Here is an 18,388-nt window from a genome sequence, read left to right on the forward strand (position 1 = left end):
CGCGCGCTCATACACACACCACACACATAGTCTCACACACTCGCATACACATAAGCCACAGGGCCTTGCAAGCAGAGAGCCGGCTCCAAGATCCTAGCGAGGTAGCGCTGCTGAGAGCAGCGGGAAGAGGAGAGCCAGCGGGGGGAGCCCTCGGTTCCGCTCCCGGGCCGGGGGGTGGGGGGGCCGCGCACACCGGCCCAGAGACACCCTCGCAGACACTCGTAGGCGCGCACGCGCACCCTTTCCCCTCCTCCTCCCCTCCCGCCGCCTCCCGGCCGGACGATGGATCCCTGCAGATCCCGGGGCTGAGAGCACCGCGCAGCGCCAGCGCGCCGAGCCCCGGGCGGACCGAGCCGAGCGAGCAAGCGCGCGCGGGCGGCGGACCAAGCTCAGTCGAGCCGGCCGGGCGGGCCGCTCCCTGCAGGGCTCTGCGCGGGTGCCGCGGTGGCCGGCGGCACAGGCTCCGGGCGATGAGCCCCTCCGCGGCGCGGCGCTGAGCCCACGGACGGCCTGTGCCCTAGGACCTGCAGCGGCGGCCGGCTTTCCCCAGCCCCCTCAGGTGGGTTTTCGACCCTGCCGCCTTGGGCCGCGGGGCTCGCCAGCATCCCGAAACCAACACTCTCCTCCCTTGTAGCTTTCTCCAGCTTCTGGAGAAAGCTAGGTGGATGGGGAGGGGGCGGGGGTGAGGAGACCCGAGCCGGGAATCTGACTGCGACGATAAGCTGGACTGGAGGGGGATGCGTTCGGGGCGGGGACAACTGGCTGTCATAGGGAACCGCGCCCCCCCTTCATACATCCACCTCAGGCAGCCTGCCACCCCCTCCCAAACACACACACACAAACACACACACACACGCACTCACACACGCACACACACAGCCTGCGCCTGTGCCTGTTTGAGAACAGGAGACACAGAAGGTGAGAATTCAGACTGAGCCCCTCCCCAGATGTGGCCACCTCTGGAGATTTTCAGGCCCTGATTTAGCATCTAGGGTGACAGCTTGTTCCTGGGGATACCCTTGATTAAGAGAAGAGCTTCTGACCCCTGGCTCAGTCCATTATGGAGAGTTTGATCTCGGCTGGGGTACATCCCTGTCCCAGAGTGACCTCACATCTGGAGGGAACTCCTGTGCCTGCCTTTGGGTGCATAGGGACTTCCCTCATTCACTCTAGTGACTATATCCGGGGTCTCCCATAGTCTGGGAAGTCTCCCTTGCAGAGCATTCTCCCGACCTCAGCTGACACCTGAGCCTCTATGTTTAAATGCTTATCATCTTGTATGGTCCTTTCATCAAGCCACCTTTGAGCCTGCACATCAGGGAAGTCCTCCCTTGAATGAGCAGTCACCTCCGGAAAAGGATTTTGGGTGGACGTAATTGGAGGGGCTCTTTATGTATCTTCATCTCAGGACAATGACAGACTCCTGTCTCTCCTCTCCTTCCCCCAGGATCCCCTTGGCAAGGATGGAACTGAAGACCGAGGAGGAGGAGGTGGGTGGTGTCCAGCCGGTGAGCATCCAGGCTTTCGCCAGCAGCTCCACGCTGCATGGCCTTGCCCACATCTTCTCCTATGAGCGACTGTCTCTGAAGCGAGCACTCTGGGCGCTGTGCTTCCTGGGTTCACTGGCGGTCCTGCTGTGTGTGTGCACTGAGCGTGTACAATACTACTTCTGCTATCATCACGTCACCAAGCTTGACGAGGTGGCTGCCTCCCAGCTCACCTTCCCAGCTGTCACGCTGTGCAACCTCAATGAGTTTCGCTTTAGTCAAGTCTCCAAGAATGACCTGTACCATGCTGGGGAGCTGCTGGCCCTGCTCAACAACAGGTGGGCAGCTCCCGTCCACCCCTCTGCATGGCAAAAGTCAGCCAGCTCTGCCCTGTAGCACCCCCTTAAACCAGCCACAGCAGAGGAACCAGTTACCTACACACAGTCTGATTCCAGCATGGTTCCAAACAGCTCCATTCCCACCCAGCCTAAGCTATGAGATACTGGAACCGTCCCTGGAGTGAGCTTCGCCTTCCTCCTGCCACTATGTCCTCATCTCCTCACTTAGGGGATGTGGCAGCTACCTTTAAAGGGGAGAGACTGTACCATCCATAGCCCCTGCCTTGCCCATGCTTCTCACCCTACCCCAGGCAGCCACTACAGATCCTTTGTCCTCTCACATTCCATGTGTCCGGTTCTCCTGACAGTCCCAGCTTTCCTTCTTGGTCTATCTATGCCCAGATCTGATCCTCCAGGGGCTGAGCGCTGCCCCTACCCAACCCCAAATAGGGCGTGGACATTAGTGGTCATGCTGATCCATATACCACTCACTCCTGGGCTCCAGGTATGAGATACCGGACACACAGATGGCTGACGAAAAGCAGCTGGAGATACTGCAGGACAAGGCCAACTTCCGTAGCTTCAAGCCCAAGCCTTTCAACATGCGTGAGTTCTACGATAGAGCAGGACACGACATCCGAGACATGCTGCTCTCCTGCCACTTCCGAGGGGAGACCTGCAGTGCTGAAGACTTCAAAGTGGTGAGTCCCTGGTGTGGAGTGGCACCCCATCCCCAAAAGGGGAGCAGATAAGAAGCAGGCCGAGCATCTCTTTATGTTTGCTGTTCGGGGAGAGGAAGTTGGGTGTCTTGGGGTTTGCTTCAGGAAGGAGGGGACTTTTCAGCACATGGTGCATTTGTACTGCATGAAGACTTGAACCTCAGTCTTGCATGCATGATGGCTGGAAAGGAAGCCTGTGTTATAGACTACATAAACCACCCATATAGACACATACACAGGAACACACGTTACCCAGAGGGGCCCCAACCCCTCTGATCCTCTATTCTGGGTCACAGAGATCAGAGTTAGTAGTGGTAGGTAAGTACAGCCTTATTACTGAAAAGTAGGTCTGCACACTGTCATCTGGGAGCTTGGAAGAAATGAATGACTTTGCCACCCCGCATTCCTAACCTACTGAAGCAGAATCAGCAGTCTGCGTCAGATAAGATCCCTGGGTGGTATAAGTGCATGTTAAAAAGCTTGTGGAGCATGGGAGGTAGGGAAGCTTCCTCAGGAACAGCTGCAAGGGTCATGCTCTGCATGCCAGGCTCAGCACACACACACACACACACACACACACACACACACACACACACACACACACAAGGCAGGGTAGGCTCGCCCTTGCCATATTCCACACTCAGTGTCAGAGCATCAAGATGCAGCACAATTACAGCTGAACTGGAGGCTCCCTTTGCTTCTGAGGATGGAGATACCACCCCTGGCCGTTCATATCCCATCCCGTAGATGTGGTGCCCTCCGGCTGGCATCACAGGTTCTGGAAACTGACTTTGGCAACTGATGTGCTAGGTGCTCTTGGGCAAATCACATAGATTCCTCGGGGTTAAAAAAAAGCCACACGTAGCCGGATGTAGGGTATGCACCTGTAATCCCAGCACTTGGGGAGCTGAGGTGGGTTGGGATTTTTGAGGCTATTTGAACTACATAGCTAGAGCCTGTCTGAAATCAAAACTGTACTCAGGTATATTGACACATTGTTCCAGCTACTTAGGGGTCCCAGGCAAGTAGAATAGTCCAGCCCAGGAGTTTGATACCATCCTAGGCAACAAAATAAAACTCCCAAATTAAACAAACAAAAAACCCTGGATACAATGGTGCAAACCTGTAATCCTAGCACTCAAGAAACTGAGACAAGAGGACATTGAGCTCAAAGTGCACAGCTTGGACTATATAGAGAGAGCCTATCTCAAAACACAAAGAAGAAGCACACTTGCACACACAAATACATACACACATGCACAAAGGCTAGAAAGAAACCTTAAGGATCTGGAGTCTAGCCTCTCAATCCCTTTGATAAATAACCAAATTATCTTTATTTTACACGTGCACAGACGGAGACATGACGAAGTCTTAACTCACTAGCTGGTTGATGACGGATCCAGGATTAGAACCCATATCTCCTCAGGGCCCAATGCAGTGTACTTTAATCACTAATATTGCTGACCCTGAAGATCCCGTGTCACTTTCACTTTTGACATGGCTTTTTCAAACTCGGTCTCCCCAGGACTCTTCCTAATTCTCCACTCTCAATGCTTCTCTCTCCTCCCTGACTGTTTTCTCTTCAACTTGGCTTGCTTCCTCCTTGTCTTAGACAGCGTGAACCCCACTTGTTTGTGTAGAAAGGTTAGAGTCCTGGGCATGTTTAACGTTTCCTGCTGGGGTTACACAAGCCTTCCCAATCTCTTTAAACTCTGGGAGGCAGATTCATTTTGCCGGCCTTTGTCAATTCCATGCCGATTACACAAGCACACTCCTTGCTGAGCCAAGCTGATGGGCAGTTACCCCAGGTGCAATCACTTCTCTTTTTCACTTCTGCCCAACAGGAAAGTCCTGGACTCCTCCAGACCTTGAGCCCAAAGGGCTCCTGGGCTCGTAAGCTATGTTTCCAAGAAAAATAGAACGGTGCTGAAGATAGCAGAGAGTAGTGTCCCTGTCTCCAGCACGCTGAAAACACAAACAGAAGGGACCAGCGGGGAGAGGAAACCTGCTCACTTAGGTGGTTGGTAGTGCTGGATGCAGGAGGGAGGAGCATAACTCAACCTGGAGAAGTGCTAAAGTAAAAGACAGGGATGTAGGAAGTCAATGAAAAGTTTAGTTGGGAATGGCAAGATGGCTCAGTAGGTAAAGGTGCTTGCCACCAGGCCTGATAACCTGAGTGGAAGAGAATCAACTCTCACAAATTGTCCTGCGACCTCGATTTGAGTGCTGTGGTGTACACACACACACACACACACAGAGAGAGAGAGAGAGAGAGAGAGAGAGAGAGAGAGAGAGAGAGAGAGAGAGAAATGTAATTTGCCCATCATGTTTAAGGGGACAATTTTAAACTGTCAGAGAAGTATTTGGTTTGCAGAGTTCCAGAGCAATCTGAGTTCTTCCGTTTTGCTTCGTTATTTTTATTTACATTTGTAGGATCATGAGTCATGGGTACCCTCAGGGGCTAGAAAGAGGAGCTGGGTTTAAGGGTGGTGTAAGCACCTGATGTGAGTGCTGGCTCCTCTGAAAGAGCAGCAAGCACTAGTAACTGCTGGCCATCTCTCCAGTCCCAGTGTGAGCTCTTTCTTGCTCAGAGGACAGACACACAGGCCAGCATCCAGAAGACACCACCGTGGCATTTCTTGGCTCTGTATTGTCAGGGGAAACTAGGATTGTTATGGTTCTCAGCCTGTGTCAAAGACCTGACCCTGGATCCTGCTGGATCCAAACTCCTCAGCCTTTACCCAGTGCCAGCAGGTGGACCCGACTGCCAGGCTCTTTCCTCCCCACAGCCTCGTCTACCCTCAGGGGTCTCAGCGGGTAGCTCTTCGGTGTAGAAGGGCCTGGGAAGCTTTCCCCTTTGGGTCTCCAATCCTAAGGGGGCTCACATTCGTTTCCTCTCCTAGGTCTTCTAATTAATGTCTGTCTCCCGGCCAGAGCACTCTGCTCAGCCGGGAGGCGTGTAGGGGAAGTGCATCTAGCCTCTGGGCCAATGGAGCACTGAGGAAAAACATGTGTCTGCAGGGTCAAGGCTTAGAGGCAACTACCCTGGCATCGCTCAGTAGTAAGGGGGGTTGTCTTTGAAAGACCCTCACCCACTTGGGTGTAGGCCCAAGAGGGAGAAGCCCCGCAACTCAATTAACCAGTCCAGCAGATGCAAGAAGCAAGAGGATTTATTAACAATAGCACCACCAGGTGTCCCTAGTCTCCAAAGAGGTAGAGCACCCGGAACAGTAATTCCAGAAAATTTTTATAGGCAAAACCACATAGTGGGTATAGGGTACAAAATGATTGGACATAACATAAGCATATTAGATCAGACCTGGGCCACAATTGTCAGTTCCCTTAAATTTCCCAGAAATGCCATAAAAACATTGACATTGCCCACAAACTTTATCTGTCTCAGTCTGGGCATCAGATGCTTCCTGAGCATGAGTGGAACAGGGTACTGTGGTCAGGATGCAAAAGCAGCAGCTAGGATTATTTTGCAAAATTTGCAAGTTTATACTTCTCTCTTTTTCATTGCTGATTGTCTTTAATCTAAAAGTAGTTGCCAACAGGCTTTTCATCTTTTTGTTGTTGTTGTTGTTGTTGTTGTTGTTGAAATGGGGGTCTTACTTTGTAGTCCAGGCTGGCCTCAAATTCACAGTCCTACCTTAGTGTACTGGGATTATAATTACATGTTACCACACCCAGAAGAGCAGGGGGTCTTAAATGAGGGCCCAAGTCTTTGCTCCTTGTTTGGGGATGCTGTGCACATAGGCATATTTGGACTTCTTTACGTAAACAGCAACTACCCTGTTGTTAAGGCTGTTCAGGAAGGCATAGAACAAGGCTGCCTCGATGCCCAAAGATCCCAACTCCCCTAGATGCGCTTCTAAACCCTGCTCAACCTCAGGGAATGTATTGGCCTGGGAGGATGGGGTGAGTGTGGGGTCTGGGAGGATGGGGTGAGTGTGGAGGCTGGGAGGATGGAGTGGGACCAGGGAGGATGGCGGTGAATATGGGACCAGGGAGGAAGGGGGGAGTGTGGGGCCTGGGAGGATGGGATGAGTGTGGGGCCTGGGAGGATGGGGTGAGTGTGGAGGCTGGGAGGATGGAGTGGGACCAGGGAGGATGGGGGTGAATATGGGACCAGGGAGGATGGAGGTGAGTGTGGGGCCTGGGAGGATGGGGTGAGTGTGGGACCTGGGAGGATGGGGTGAGTGTGGAGGCTGGGAGGATGGGGTGAGTGTGGGACCTGTGGAGGCTGGGAGGATGAGGGGCCTGAACTAAGTCCGGGAAATTTTGTTTTGGAAGTCATTTGGGTTTGAGAAAGGCAGGAAGCAGCCAGGGATACCCCTAGGCAATCCAGTTGGGTAGATATCAGTAGCTCTCTTCTGAAAAAGCAAGAGAGCAGGGAAGGCCCAACACAAGGTCCTCTTCTTTCCTGGCCATCTCCCTTCCTTCCCAGTGGGGTGCTTGGTTACCAGGGCAACAAGGTCTGAAGCTCCTCTCTCCTTTCCCCACCTTAGGGGCAGCCAGGCCAAGGCAGGACAGGGGTTCCATGGGGGGCGGGGGGGGGGGACTCAGCTGCTGCTAGTCTCTGGGAGGGGGCTGGGGAGGGAGCACAGTCACAGCTGGTGCCAGCCTCCAGCTGCACCTTATCTGTCCCTGGCAGTGGGAGCGCGATGTGGCTGGAATGCTGAGTGGCACCAACGGAAGGGGGCCTGCAGATGGTTGCCCAATCTGCCCTACGCCATCCCCTCCAGCTGAGGCCCAGAGCCTTTGCCTAGGGAAGAAAGAAGCAGGAATTCATGTCTGAGCCTTGGAAGAGAAAGGAAATAGGAGACAGCGGGTTCTGGAGGTAGGGGTGTGGTAGGAGCAGGGATTTACGCAGGGCTGGAACTGGGAGCTTGGGGTGGCCACAAGATTCCTCCAGATCCTGAAGAAACAATCCAGTCACCCCGTGCCGGGGTGGAGGGAATGGGGTGGGCACGGAAGGGGTGGGCCCTTCTAAGCGTTCTGAGGGGAGACGTGAAGGTTCTGGAGTGCTGAGGGGAGAAAGAGGCTCACCTAAAAGGAGGTGTGACCCTGGGGCTCAGACTGGGGACAGAGAGGTCCTCTAAAGCAACTAGAGGCCTAGGAATGAGGGGATACATTGGCAAGAATGAGGCACTAGGTTCTGACTCAAAAAGTAAAATTTTGGCCGAGCAGTGGTGGTGCACGCCTTTAATCCCAGCACTCGGGAGGCAGAGGCAGGAGGATCTCTGGGAGTTCGAGGCCAGCCTGGTCTAGAAGAGCTAGTTCCAGGACAGGCTCCAAAGCTACAGAGAAACCCTGTCTTGAGAAAAAAAAAAAAAAAAGTAAAATTTTGAAAAATAAATAAACAAGTAATGAGAGCCCAGAGATGGCAGTCCCTTCTCTAACGCCCCTTACTTCACCAGACCCCATAGGCACTCAGAACGAACATCCTTGGAGGGACCTGATCCTATTACCCAGACTTTCTCCACTGGGAGGGGGTGGCGGGGTGAGAAGAGAAAGACTGAGGTGACAAAGGCCATCCAGGGGACAGTCCTGATGGTCCTGCCCAGGGGCCTGCTGAGAGGAACAGACGCAGACTTTGAAGAGGCTCCACAGGAGGCAGGGCTCCACTCACTCAAGGAATTCAGACACACCCGGTCCTGCCAGCCGTCCCTGGGGAGGTCCTGCCCGGCTCCCTAGGGAGTGCCTGAATGGATGGAGATTCAGCGGGGAGAAGAGCTGAGCAGAGCCCGTTGCAGGAGCCCGGAGACCCTGGAGTAGGGTCTCTTGCTCTGCCTTCCCATCTTTCCCCTGCATCTCTGGGATCTCTAGGGTTACTTAGTTTCCTCTCTCGCCCCTCCCCCCTCCCACCCCGGCTAGTCTTCCCAGACTGCTATCAGCTAAGAGGCTGCTCAAAGCTAATTGATCTCCCTGCTCTTGCCTAAAGTAATAGGGAATTGATGTAAGTAACTCAGTGCCTCTGGGGGCAGAGAAGGAAGTAAAGGGCTGGGAGAAGGCGTGTTTTCTGGACGGTGGATGCGCACTAGGAGATGCGTGCTGCACCCCACTGTGTTCCGGAGGCAGAAGGGATGCCAGCAGACTGATTGGGGACATTCTGTTAGAGGTACAGGTCATTCCAGAATGGCTTCAACTTTGTGGAAAGCAGTTGTGATGATGGAAGGGGGTGTTGGGGATAGGGTGGGGGATATTGGACATTGGGGATGAGGAGTTGGGATCGAGGGGGTGTCTGTAATTTATTGCCTTCAGACAGAGCTACTTCCAAATGCCAGCTCCTGTTCTGGGGCTGAGGTGTGGCAGTGAAAGGGAGACCTCTCTCTCTCTCTCTCTCGTGCCCTCAGGGGACACTGAAAGATCCAAGTAGAATCCTCCCACCTCAGCTCAGTTTAGCTACTCCAAGCATTCTGTGTTACAACATGCTCCCACCCGAATGACAGTTTTCTCCAGCCACTGATATCTGCCTTCCATTGGCCAGGCACAAGCTTTCACTCATATTTGGTTCAAGCTGCAGCTGCCAAGGCTTCTGGCCAAGGACAGTCCAGTCGGACCCTTGGGTGGCAGTCCGAAAGGTGGGGCACAAAGACTGGGCAGGGCTTGGGGCAGAGTTCTACCTGACTCTATTTCTCAGCTTCTAGACCCAGTTTCCTGTAAGGAGAGGAGTTGCCCTGAAGTGTTGTCTGGGGCAGCCCCTGCTTCCGGGATAAAGACTCTCTGAGGCACTTTGGCCAAGGCTAGACCTTATATAACAGGTGTGTTGCAGTGACATATCATGCATAGGACATTCTCCTTGAGGGATTTTGTTTTGTTTTTGTTTTTTGAAACAGGGTTTCTCTGTGTCACCCTGGCTGTCCTAGAACCCAGGGATCCACCTGCCTCTGAGTGTTGGGCGCACTGAGTGCTGGGATTAAAGATGTTGGCAGCCATGCCCAGCCCCGAGGGGTGTTTTTAAGTGAGCATGAAACTTTGTGTTCCCTTAAGAAGTTGTAATAATTGGGGCAGCTGGCTGGAGATGTAACTCACTGGTGTGCTTGCTATCATTCACAGAACCCTGGGTTCTTGAGTGGAGAGAGAGAGAGAGAGAGAGAGAGAGAGAGAGAGAGAGAGAGAGAAAGAGAGAGAGAGAGAGAGAGAACATTAGTGAGCAGTGAGCACCAACACCATTCCAGAGGGAAAGGAATGGCCAGTTAAGATCTTTAGAGATCCTATGAATTTTAAGAAAAGAACAAACCCATCCCCATCCCTGTCACCCACAGGTCCTCTATGTGACTGTCTTAGGGCCCAGGAGGATGGGCTTTGCTGTTTAGTGTTGTGTGTTGTGTGTCTCTAACTGGTGTGTTCCATCAGCATGCCAGGTGAAGAACATTCCTAATGAGAAGTTGCTACAGTAGCCTGGGCCATGGACAGCAGCCAGTTCAGACTTCCCATGGCACACCCACTGCGTGTGCCCCTAGGGAGCAATCACACATTTGTACCTCCATCTCCACATCTGGAGAGAGCATGGGTGTAGAATGGAATGGGCATATGTGGATGTTCATGGGACGTGCACAGCTCTGTGTGTGCTGGGGGTGGGAGCTTTGTGTGGATAGACTTCTTGTTGCATGAGGAACCCATAGCGGCAACTTTAGGTCTTGCTTTGAAATTGTAAATTCCCAGCCAGGCAGAGGTGGCACATGCCTTTAATCCCAGGACTCAGGAGGCAGAGGCAGGTGGATCTCCATGAGTTCAAGGCCAGCCTGGTCTATAGAGCAAGTTGCAGGAATGGCTCCAAAGCTAGACAGAGAGACCCTGTCTCAAAAAAAAACAGAAAAGAAGAGAAATTATAAATTCCTTTTACTTGTGTTCATATAAGTCTCACTGTTCCTAAATATGTAAATATCATCACTGGAAAGACGGGGAGACTGCGGGTCATGGTGCTGTGTGATTTGCCTGAGATCATGGCAGTCTAGTTGACTTTGGATCTTCCAAGTCCAGGTTCTCCTGGCTGTGGGCCAAGCATTGTGTGTGGCAGACAAAGCTGTTCTGGGTTCCCAGCTGCACATGCTCTGAGAAGTGGTGTGTTGAGGTAGGAAGGAAAAGACGGGGTCAGAAGTGGCCCCAAGAGTCTCACCCCCTTGTGAGTGTACCAAATCTTTAGATGTCTGTTTATTTTATTTTCTTTATTATAGCTATTTGGGAGGTTGGCTTGAGAGAGTGTTTCTTTGTGTAGCTTTAGCTATCCTGGAGCTTGCTTTGTAGATCAGGTTGGCCTGGAACTCACAGAGATCCCCCTGCCTCTGTCTCCCAAGTGCTGGGGTTAAAGGCGTGCACCACCACACAGCAACCCCTCTGCTTTTTTATGGCACCATTGTTCCAATCCCCAATTTTAGAAGAATCTACCACTGATCCCATAAAGGGTATGATCCCAGGGCAGCCTCACTGTACCAGAGGAAGCCACACCCCAGAGCAGGATGACATCATACTCTTCACATCCTTCACGAGCAACATCCTTAAACTGGCCTGCGTGCTACCTGGCAACCCTGCTGAGCTGCCCTAGCCAACTGGTAAACCTCCTCAGGATGCCTGCAGGCTTCTCTACTCTGCCTTTCTGCTCTTTTCACCCCTCCTCCTCCTAACAGATGACCTTGCTTCCATTTGATCAAGAAAATAGAAGCCTCAGACAAGATCGCCTGACTCTTGGTAAGAAGCCCTGGAAGGAAGGGAACATTCATCTTATCTACGATGGTCTCAGCACTGTCTGACTCCTCCTGCCTTTTATAGGAGCGTTGTCTTAGTGATAACCTCTCCCTCCTCTGTAGGCCATTTCTACTCCTCAAGTGGAGCCGTCCTGTGGCATCAAAACATATTCAGTATCTCCCCACTTAAAAACACGCATCTAAGCCAAGCACTGTGGTACACCTCTGGTAACCAGCTACTTAGGTAGTTGAGGTCAGATGATCACTTGAGCCTTGAAGTTGGGGACCAGCCTGTGAAACACAGCAAGACCCCATCTCAAAGAAATAAACACATTGCTATAATGATAGCTCCCATTTACTGAGTACAGTAAATCAGACTTTGGACTAAGATAAAAAGCAAAAACAAAACATACATCTTTCAACTCTTCAGCACCCTCCATATTTTAGGGGTTTTTTAGATTCATTTATATTTTATGTTTATTTATTTATTTATATTTTATGTGTTTTGCTTCCATGTATCTGTGCACCGTGTGCATGCAGTAGCCTCAGAGGCCAGAAGAGGGCATCAGATCCCAGAACTGAAGTTACAAATGGTTGTTAGCAGCCACTGGGTGGGTGCTGGGACTCAAACCCAGGTCCTCTGGAAGAGAACTCTTTAAACCCTGAACCATCTCTCCAGTCCCTCCACACTATAGGGCTTCTTCTGCAATGTTATTAAAAGTAATGTGTACAAGGCTGGAGAGATGGCTCAGCGGTGAGAGCACTGGCTGCTTTTCCAGAGGACCTGGGATGCTCAGCTCCCAACACCCACATGGCACCTCACAACTGTCTGTAACTCCTGTTCTAGAGGACCTGACACCTTCATACAGACATACATGTACACAAAACACCAAGCACATAAAATAGAAATAAGTAAATCATTAATTTATTTTTTATTTTTTGGTTTTTTTCGAGACAGGGTTTCTCTGTAGCTTTGGAGCCTGTCCTGGAACTAGCTCTTGTAGACCAGGCTGTCCTCGAACTCACAGAGATCCGCCTGCCTCTGCCTCTCGAGTGCTGGGATTAAAGGCGTGCGCCACTGCTGCCAGGCATGCTATATTCTTCCTCTTCAATAGCTTTCAGAACTGTTGAGCCAAGCCATATGCGGTGGCCTATAGATCCAGATACTCAGGAAACTGAGGCAAGAGGAGAGCAAGTTCTTGGTTCGCCTGGACTACCCAATGAGATCCTGCCTCAGAAAACAAAGGGAAAGTGGGGTTTGTATGAGAATGGCCCCCATATGTTCATATATTTGAATACTTGGTCCCCAGTTGGTGGAATTGTTCAGGAAGGATCAGGAGGTGTGGCCTTGTTGGAGGAGTTGTGTCACTGTGGGTGGGCTTTGAGGCTTCTAAGACCCATGCTATTCCCAGTTAGCCATCTCTGCCTCATGCTTGTATGCTTGTAAACTCAGCTCCTTCTTCAGCACCATACCTGCCTGCCATGTTCCCTGCCATGATGGCCCTGGACTCCAGCCTTCTGGAACTGTGAGTCCCAAATCAAATGCTTTCTTTTGTAAGTGATCTCGGTCATATTTTCTTATCACAGCAATAGAAAAGAACTAAGACAGAAATTGGTACCAGAAATGGAGTCTCCTCTGTAATTCACCTATGGGGCCTGCCAAAGGCTCAAACAGCATTCTTTTTTTTTTAAAAAAAAAAAAAAATGCTATTTTATGTGCGTTGGTGTTTTGCCTGTCTGTCTCTGTGAGAGTGGAACCGGACTTACAAACAGTTGTGAGCTGCCATGTGGGTGCTGGGAATTGAACCTGGATCTTATGGAAGGGCAGTTAGTGCTCTTAACCACTGAGTCAACTCTCCAGCCCCTCCAACAGCATTCTTTTTTTTTTTATTTTTTTCTGATTTATTTATTTATTTATTTATCAAAGATTTCTGTCTCTTCCCCGCCACCGCTTCCCATTTCCCTTTCCCTCCCCTAATCAAGTCCCCCTCCCTCGTCAGTCCAAAGAGCAATCAGGGTTCCCTGCTCTGTGGGAAGTCCAAGGACCACCCACCTCCATCCAGGTCTAGTAAGGTGAGCATCCAAACAGCCTAGGCTCCCACAAAGCCAGTACGTGCAGTAGGATCAAAAACCCATTGCCATTGTTCGTGAGTTCTCAGTAGCCCTCATTGTCCGCTATGTTCAGCGAGTCCGGTTTTATCCCAGGCTTTTTCAGACCCAGGCCAGCTGGCCTTGGTGAGTTCCCGATAGAACATCCCCATTGTCTCAGTGTGTGGGTGCACCCCTCGTGGTCCTGAATTCCTTGCTTGTACTCTCTCTCCTTCTGCTCCTGATTTGGACCTTGAGATTTCCTCCAACAGCATTCTTATTGACCACTAATACCTCAAGTACAATCAGGTCTGCTGAATCACATGGTCCAAGTGGTAGAACAGCCTTCACAGCAGCTTGGACCTGTTGAAGAGCCTTTTCCTGTTCCACAGCCCGCCAAAGCTAGCAGCTTTCCGAGTCTCGGTGTGTGGGCCAGAGTAACACAGGCCCCTTATACACCGAGCTTCTTTCTTGGTGGCAGGAGAGGCCAGATGCAGTAACTTACCCTTCACCTACTAGACTCGTAGAAATTTCACTGAGGTAGAAGGCCCTTGAATTTTGGCTGAATTTATTTCCCATCCTTGTGTGTGCATATGTGTTATAAGTCCAAAGTGGTTGCCATCTCTTGCTCACTTGGTCCAATTAGCACAATTATTTTTTTATTGCCAAAATAAGACAACATGACCAGGCAGCTTATAAAAGAACGCGTTTAATTTAGGGCTCATGGTTCCATGACCATTGTGGGGGGGGGGCACGGCAGCAGGCATACAGCATGACACTGGAGAAGGAGCCAAGAGCTCACATCTTGATCCACAAGCATGAAGCAATGACAGCTAACTGGGGGAATGCATGGGTTTTTGAAGCTTCAAAGCTTGCCCCCAGTGGCACACCTCCTCCAACAAAGCCACGCCTCCAAATGCTTCCCAAACAGTTCCACCAACTGGGGACCAAATATTCAAAGATATGAGCATATGAGGGCCATTCTCATTCAACCCAGCAGAGGAGAAAGTGGGCACAGTTTCATCGGTAGAGGACTGAGCTCGTGCTGGCTTTTCTCCAGCCCCGCATAACAGGTTACAATGGTCTGTTCCTGTGATCCCCAGTACTCTGGGGGTGGGGGCAGGAGGATCAGACGTTCAAGGTTCCCTACATAATTAGTTTAAAGCCAGCAGGGATACATGTGATACCCTGTCTCAAGACGGGGGTTGGGGATAGAAAGGTGGGTACAGTTGGCACATTCTCATAATCCTAGTTCTTGGAAGACAGAAGCGGGAAGATCAAGAGTTCAAAACCATCCCCAAGAGGATGGAGAGTTAAATAGTAACCTCAGCTACATAGCGAGTTCAAGACTAGTCTGAGAAGAGTCTTTACAAATCAAAACAAAAAAGAAAATGACAAAATAAATAAACAAATCAACCTCTAAGGGGCTGGGGGCAAAGCTTGATCCCCAGAGCTGCAACAAACAATAGCAACAAAATTGACCCTACCTGTTTTCTGAGCCATTGTTTCCTGGCTGGAGCCACTTCTCTGTTCCTTTGCCAGTTCAATCTCTTCTACTTACTTGGCATTGTCTGCACTCAAGGCCCAGTCTGTGATTTTAGTCTCCTTTTAAATCATAAGGATAGGGGCTGGAGAGATGGCTCAGTGGTTAAGAGCACTGACTGCTCTTCCAGAGGTCCTGGGTTCAATTCCCAGCACCCACATGGCAGCTCACAACTGTCTGAAAATCCAGTTGCAGGGGATCTGACACCTTCACACCAATGCACATAAAATAAAGTTAAATAAACCATAAAAATATTTAAAAATAAATAAATCATAAGGATATAATTTAAAGGCATAGCTTGAAGAATGTTACCCTGGCATATCTTACAATGTAATAGGACGTACTACATTGGTATCTATTCTCATTGACAGAAACATTTCCAACACCTCAGGTGATTCCTTCAGGTCAGTACCACCCCACAAGAGCCTGCCACTGTTCTAGCAGTAAGAGCAAGTTTTTCCTTCCTTCCTTTCTTCCTTCCTTCCTTCCTTCCTTCCTTCCTTCCTTCCTTCCTTCCTTCCTTCTTCAGACCAGGCTGGCCTCAAACTCACTGAGATCCACCTGCCTCTGCCTCCCAAGTGCTGGGATTAAAGGCGTGCGCCACCACCACCCGTCAAGTTTCACTTCTCTTAAACGTCCTGGAGTTGTTCATACCCTCCATCTACTTTCATGGACTATCTCCTTTTGCACATGTGCGAGTCAGTCATGTTGTGTGTAGTCATTTCTTTTTCAATGCTGTGTGTTATCCCATTATATTAATAGAATGTAATTTATTTAGCCATTCTACTATTGCTAGACATTTGGGTTGTCACCAGTTTGGGACCGTTATAAATAGAACGGCTGTGAACATTCTTGTTCCTGGTTTTTGGTTGACATGTATACTCGTTCCTCTTGGGTACAGAAGTAGGGCTGTGGTTAAGTCATAAGGTAGGATTCTATTTAGCTTTAGTGGATACTGCCAAATCAAGTTTCTTTTCCTTTCTTTCTATCTTTTTTTAAACTTTACGTTCTATTCTTGGGCAGCCGCACCTCCACTCCTGACTTCAGTTACCATTTACACCCCGCCAGCTGCCAGCTTTCTGTCTCAGGCCAGCGCTCCCCTCCCAACAGCAACTCTGCTTCTCCACTTAGCATCTCCACTCAGATGGCCTTAAGGCTCCTAAACCAGCAGGAAGGTCAGACGGTTCTTTGTTCAAGAGTTCCAGGATAGGCTTCAAAGCTACAGAGAAACCCTGTCTCAAAAAACAACAACACAAAAACCAGCATGCAGAACCAAACTCGCATCCTTACTTCTCAAACAAGTCCTTCACCTGTACGTAGTCTGCTCTGGAGCACCACACCGCCAGGTGTGCATCTGCTCTGGAGCACCACCCCGCCAGGTGTGCATTTGCCCTGGAGCACCGCGCCCCACAGGTGTGCGTCTGCTCTGGAGCACCACACCACGAGGTGTGCATCTGCTCTGGAGCACCACCCCGCCAGGTGTGCATCTGCCCTGGAGCACTGAGCCCCCCCAGGTGTGCGTCTGCTCTGGAGACCACCCTGCCAGGTGTGTGTCTGCTCTGGAGCACCGCCCCACCCCAGGTGTGCTCTGCTCTGGAGCACCACCCCGCCAGGTGTGCATCTGCCCTGGAGCACCGCGCCCTGCAGGTGTGTGTCTGCTCTGGAGACCACCCTGCCAGGTGTGTGTCTGCTCTGGAGCACCGCCCCACCCCAGGTGTGCTCTGCTCTGGAGCACCACACCACCAGGTGTGCATCTGCTCTGGAGCACCACACCACCAGGTGTGCGTCTGCTCTGGAGCACCGCCCCACCCCAGGTGTGCTCTGCTCTGGAGCACCACACCACCAGGTGTGCATCTGCTCTGGAGCATCACACCACCAGGTGTGCGTCTGCTCTGGAGCACCGCCCCATCACGTGTGCAGACCATCTGACACCCCAGCTACCTCACTTGCCTGATAAGATCTGCAGCTTCATTCATACTCTCTCATTCCCGCTCCCTCTCTTTCTTTCTGGTTTGTTTGTTTTTGAGACAGGATCTCATGTAGACCAGGGTAGCCAGAAACTCAATATGTAGCCAAGGATGGCCTTGAACTGATCTTCCTGTCTGCAGCCTTCCAAGTGCTTCCAATTATAGGTTGTACGACCACCCAGCCAAAACCTAGCTTTGATTATTTCATATCCTTCAACCGAGATCATACATTTACTATTGGACCAGATGTCTCGCAAGGCCGCGTGACTTGGTCTCCCATTCCAAGCAAATCTGTCTCTGTTCAGGTCTGCACTCTTCTCTGTTTGAAACACACACAGGGCCGGGGACATCAGAGGGACAGAGATAGTGACCGAGTGACAGATGCAGAGAGCTTTTTTCTGTTGCAGTTCAAACATCGCTTCCTCAGGAAACCTTATGGACTCCCCAGTCTGAGTCAGGTTCCCCTGCCCTCTTCCCCAAAAGTGTTTTCATAACATGCATTATAGTTTGGTTTGTAAAGGTTTTAACTCACTAGACAGTCAGCTCCATAGTGCAGGATCTGGCCCACTCTCTGTCGCCCACTATTAATGAGAAATGCAGATAGGAAGAATTTAAAGATAGATAGCCTCATTCTAATTGCTAATCTGTCTGTCTGTCTGTTTTTGAGCTATTTTGAACTATTTGCTATGGCTGTTTTAGAACTTACTACGTAGACCAGGCTGGCCTCAAACTCACAGAGATCCACTTGCCTCTCCGCCCTGGGTGCTGGGATTAAAGGTGTGTGCCACCACACCCAGCTCTAGTTTTATTACTTGCTCATTAGGAGACTTGAATTGGTTGCTGTGGCTCAGCACTTTACAAGCGTGTGTGTGTGTGTGTGTGTGTGGTATGTGTACGTGTATGCCTGTGTGAAAGCCGGAGGTCAGTGCTGGGTCCCCTCTCCTATCATTCTCCATTTATTTATAAGTAATTTATTCTATTTTACTATGTATATTTGTATTTTACATGTATGTCTGTGTACCATGTAAGGGGGTATAAAATTTCCTGGAACTGGAATTGTAGACACTTGTGAGCTGCCACGTAGGTGCTGGGATCAAACCCAGGTTCTCTGGGAGAGCATCCAGTGCTCGTGCCTGCTGAGCCATCTCTGCAGAGCCTTCATTTATTTATTTATCTTTTGAGACAAACTTTCTCACTGAACCCGGAGCTGACAAATTATCTAGGACCCAGTCAGCCATGGGACTCCAGAGATCCAGCCATCTCCACCTTCCCAGTGTGGGGTTGTAGTCAGTTGTCCAATTTTTAGGTGGGTACTGTGGATCTGAACTCAGGTTCTCGTGCCTGTACATCAGACACTTCACCTATTGAGCCACCACGCAAGCCCTTGTGGTCCAGGACTGGCTTGTGAAATGGTCATAAGGTCAAGGCTGTGTGGAATGAGCCCATGAGTTATTAGTTGAAAATCACCAAACGCCCAGATGTGAGGGAGATGAAATTTAGAAAGTAAGACAGCACTCGGTTACCATGCACAGCTGGAGAGGGACATTGGCGAGGAA

At 50.7% G+C, this 18,388-nt stretch overlaps 1 protein-coding gene across 1 annotated transcript in view; it reads left to right on the plus strand.

Annotated features, from left to right (window-relative positions):
* The first annotated feature begins 256 nt into the window (after window positions 1–256).
* The window catches only part of Asic1 (acid sensing ion channel subunit 1), a 30,907-nt gene continuing 12,775 nt past the window's right edge, over window positions 257–18,388 (plus strand). The window contains 3 exon segments of the mRNA XM_050122422.1: window positions 257–559; window positions 1,448–1,825; window positions 2,331–2,526. Coding sequence (XP_049978379.1) covers window positions 1,464–1,825; window positions 2,331–2,526 — 558 coding nt within the window. The 5' untranslated portion in view covers window positions 257–559; window positions 1,448–1,463.

Source organism: Alexandromys fortis, unplaced genomic scaffold, assembly GCF_014885135.2.
Source record: "Alexandromys fortis isolate MF-2015 unplaced genomic scaffold, M_Fortis_MF-2015_v1.1 scaffold_216, whole genome shotgun sequence".
In the NCBI taxonomy this organism is placed as follows: Eukaryota; Metazoa; Chordata; class Mammalia; order Rodentia; family Cricetidae; genus Alexandromys; species Alexandromys fortis.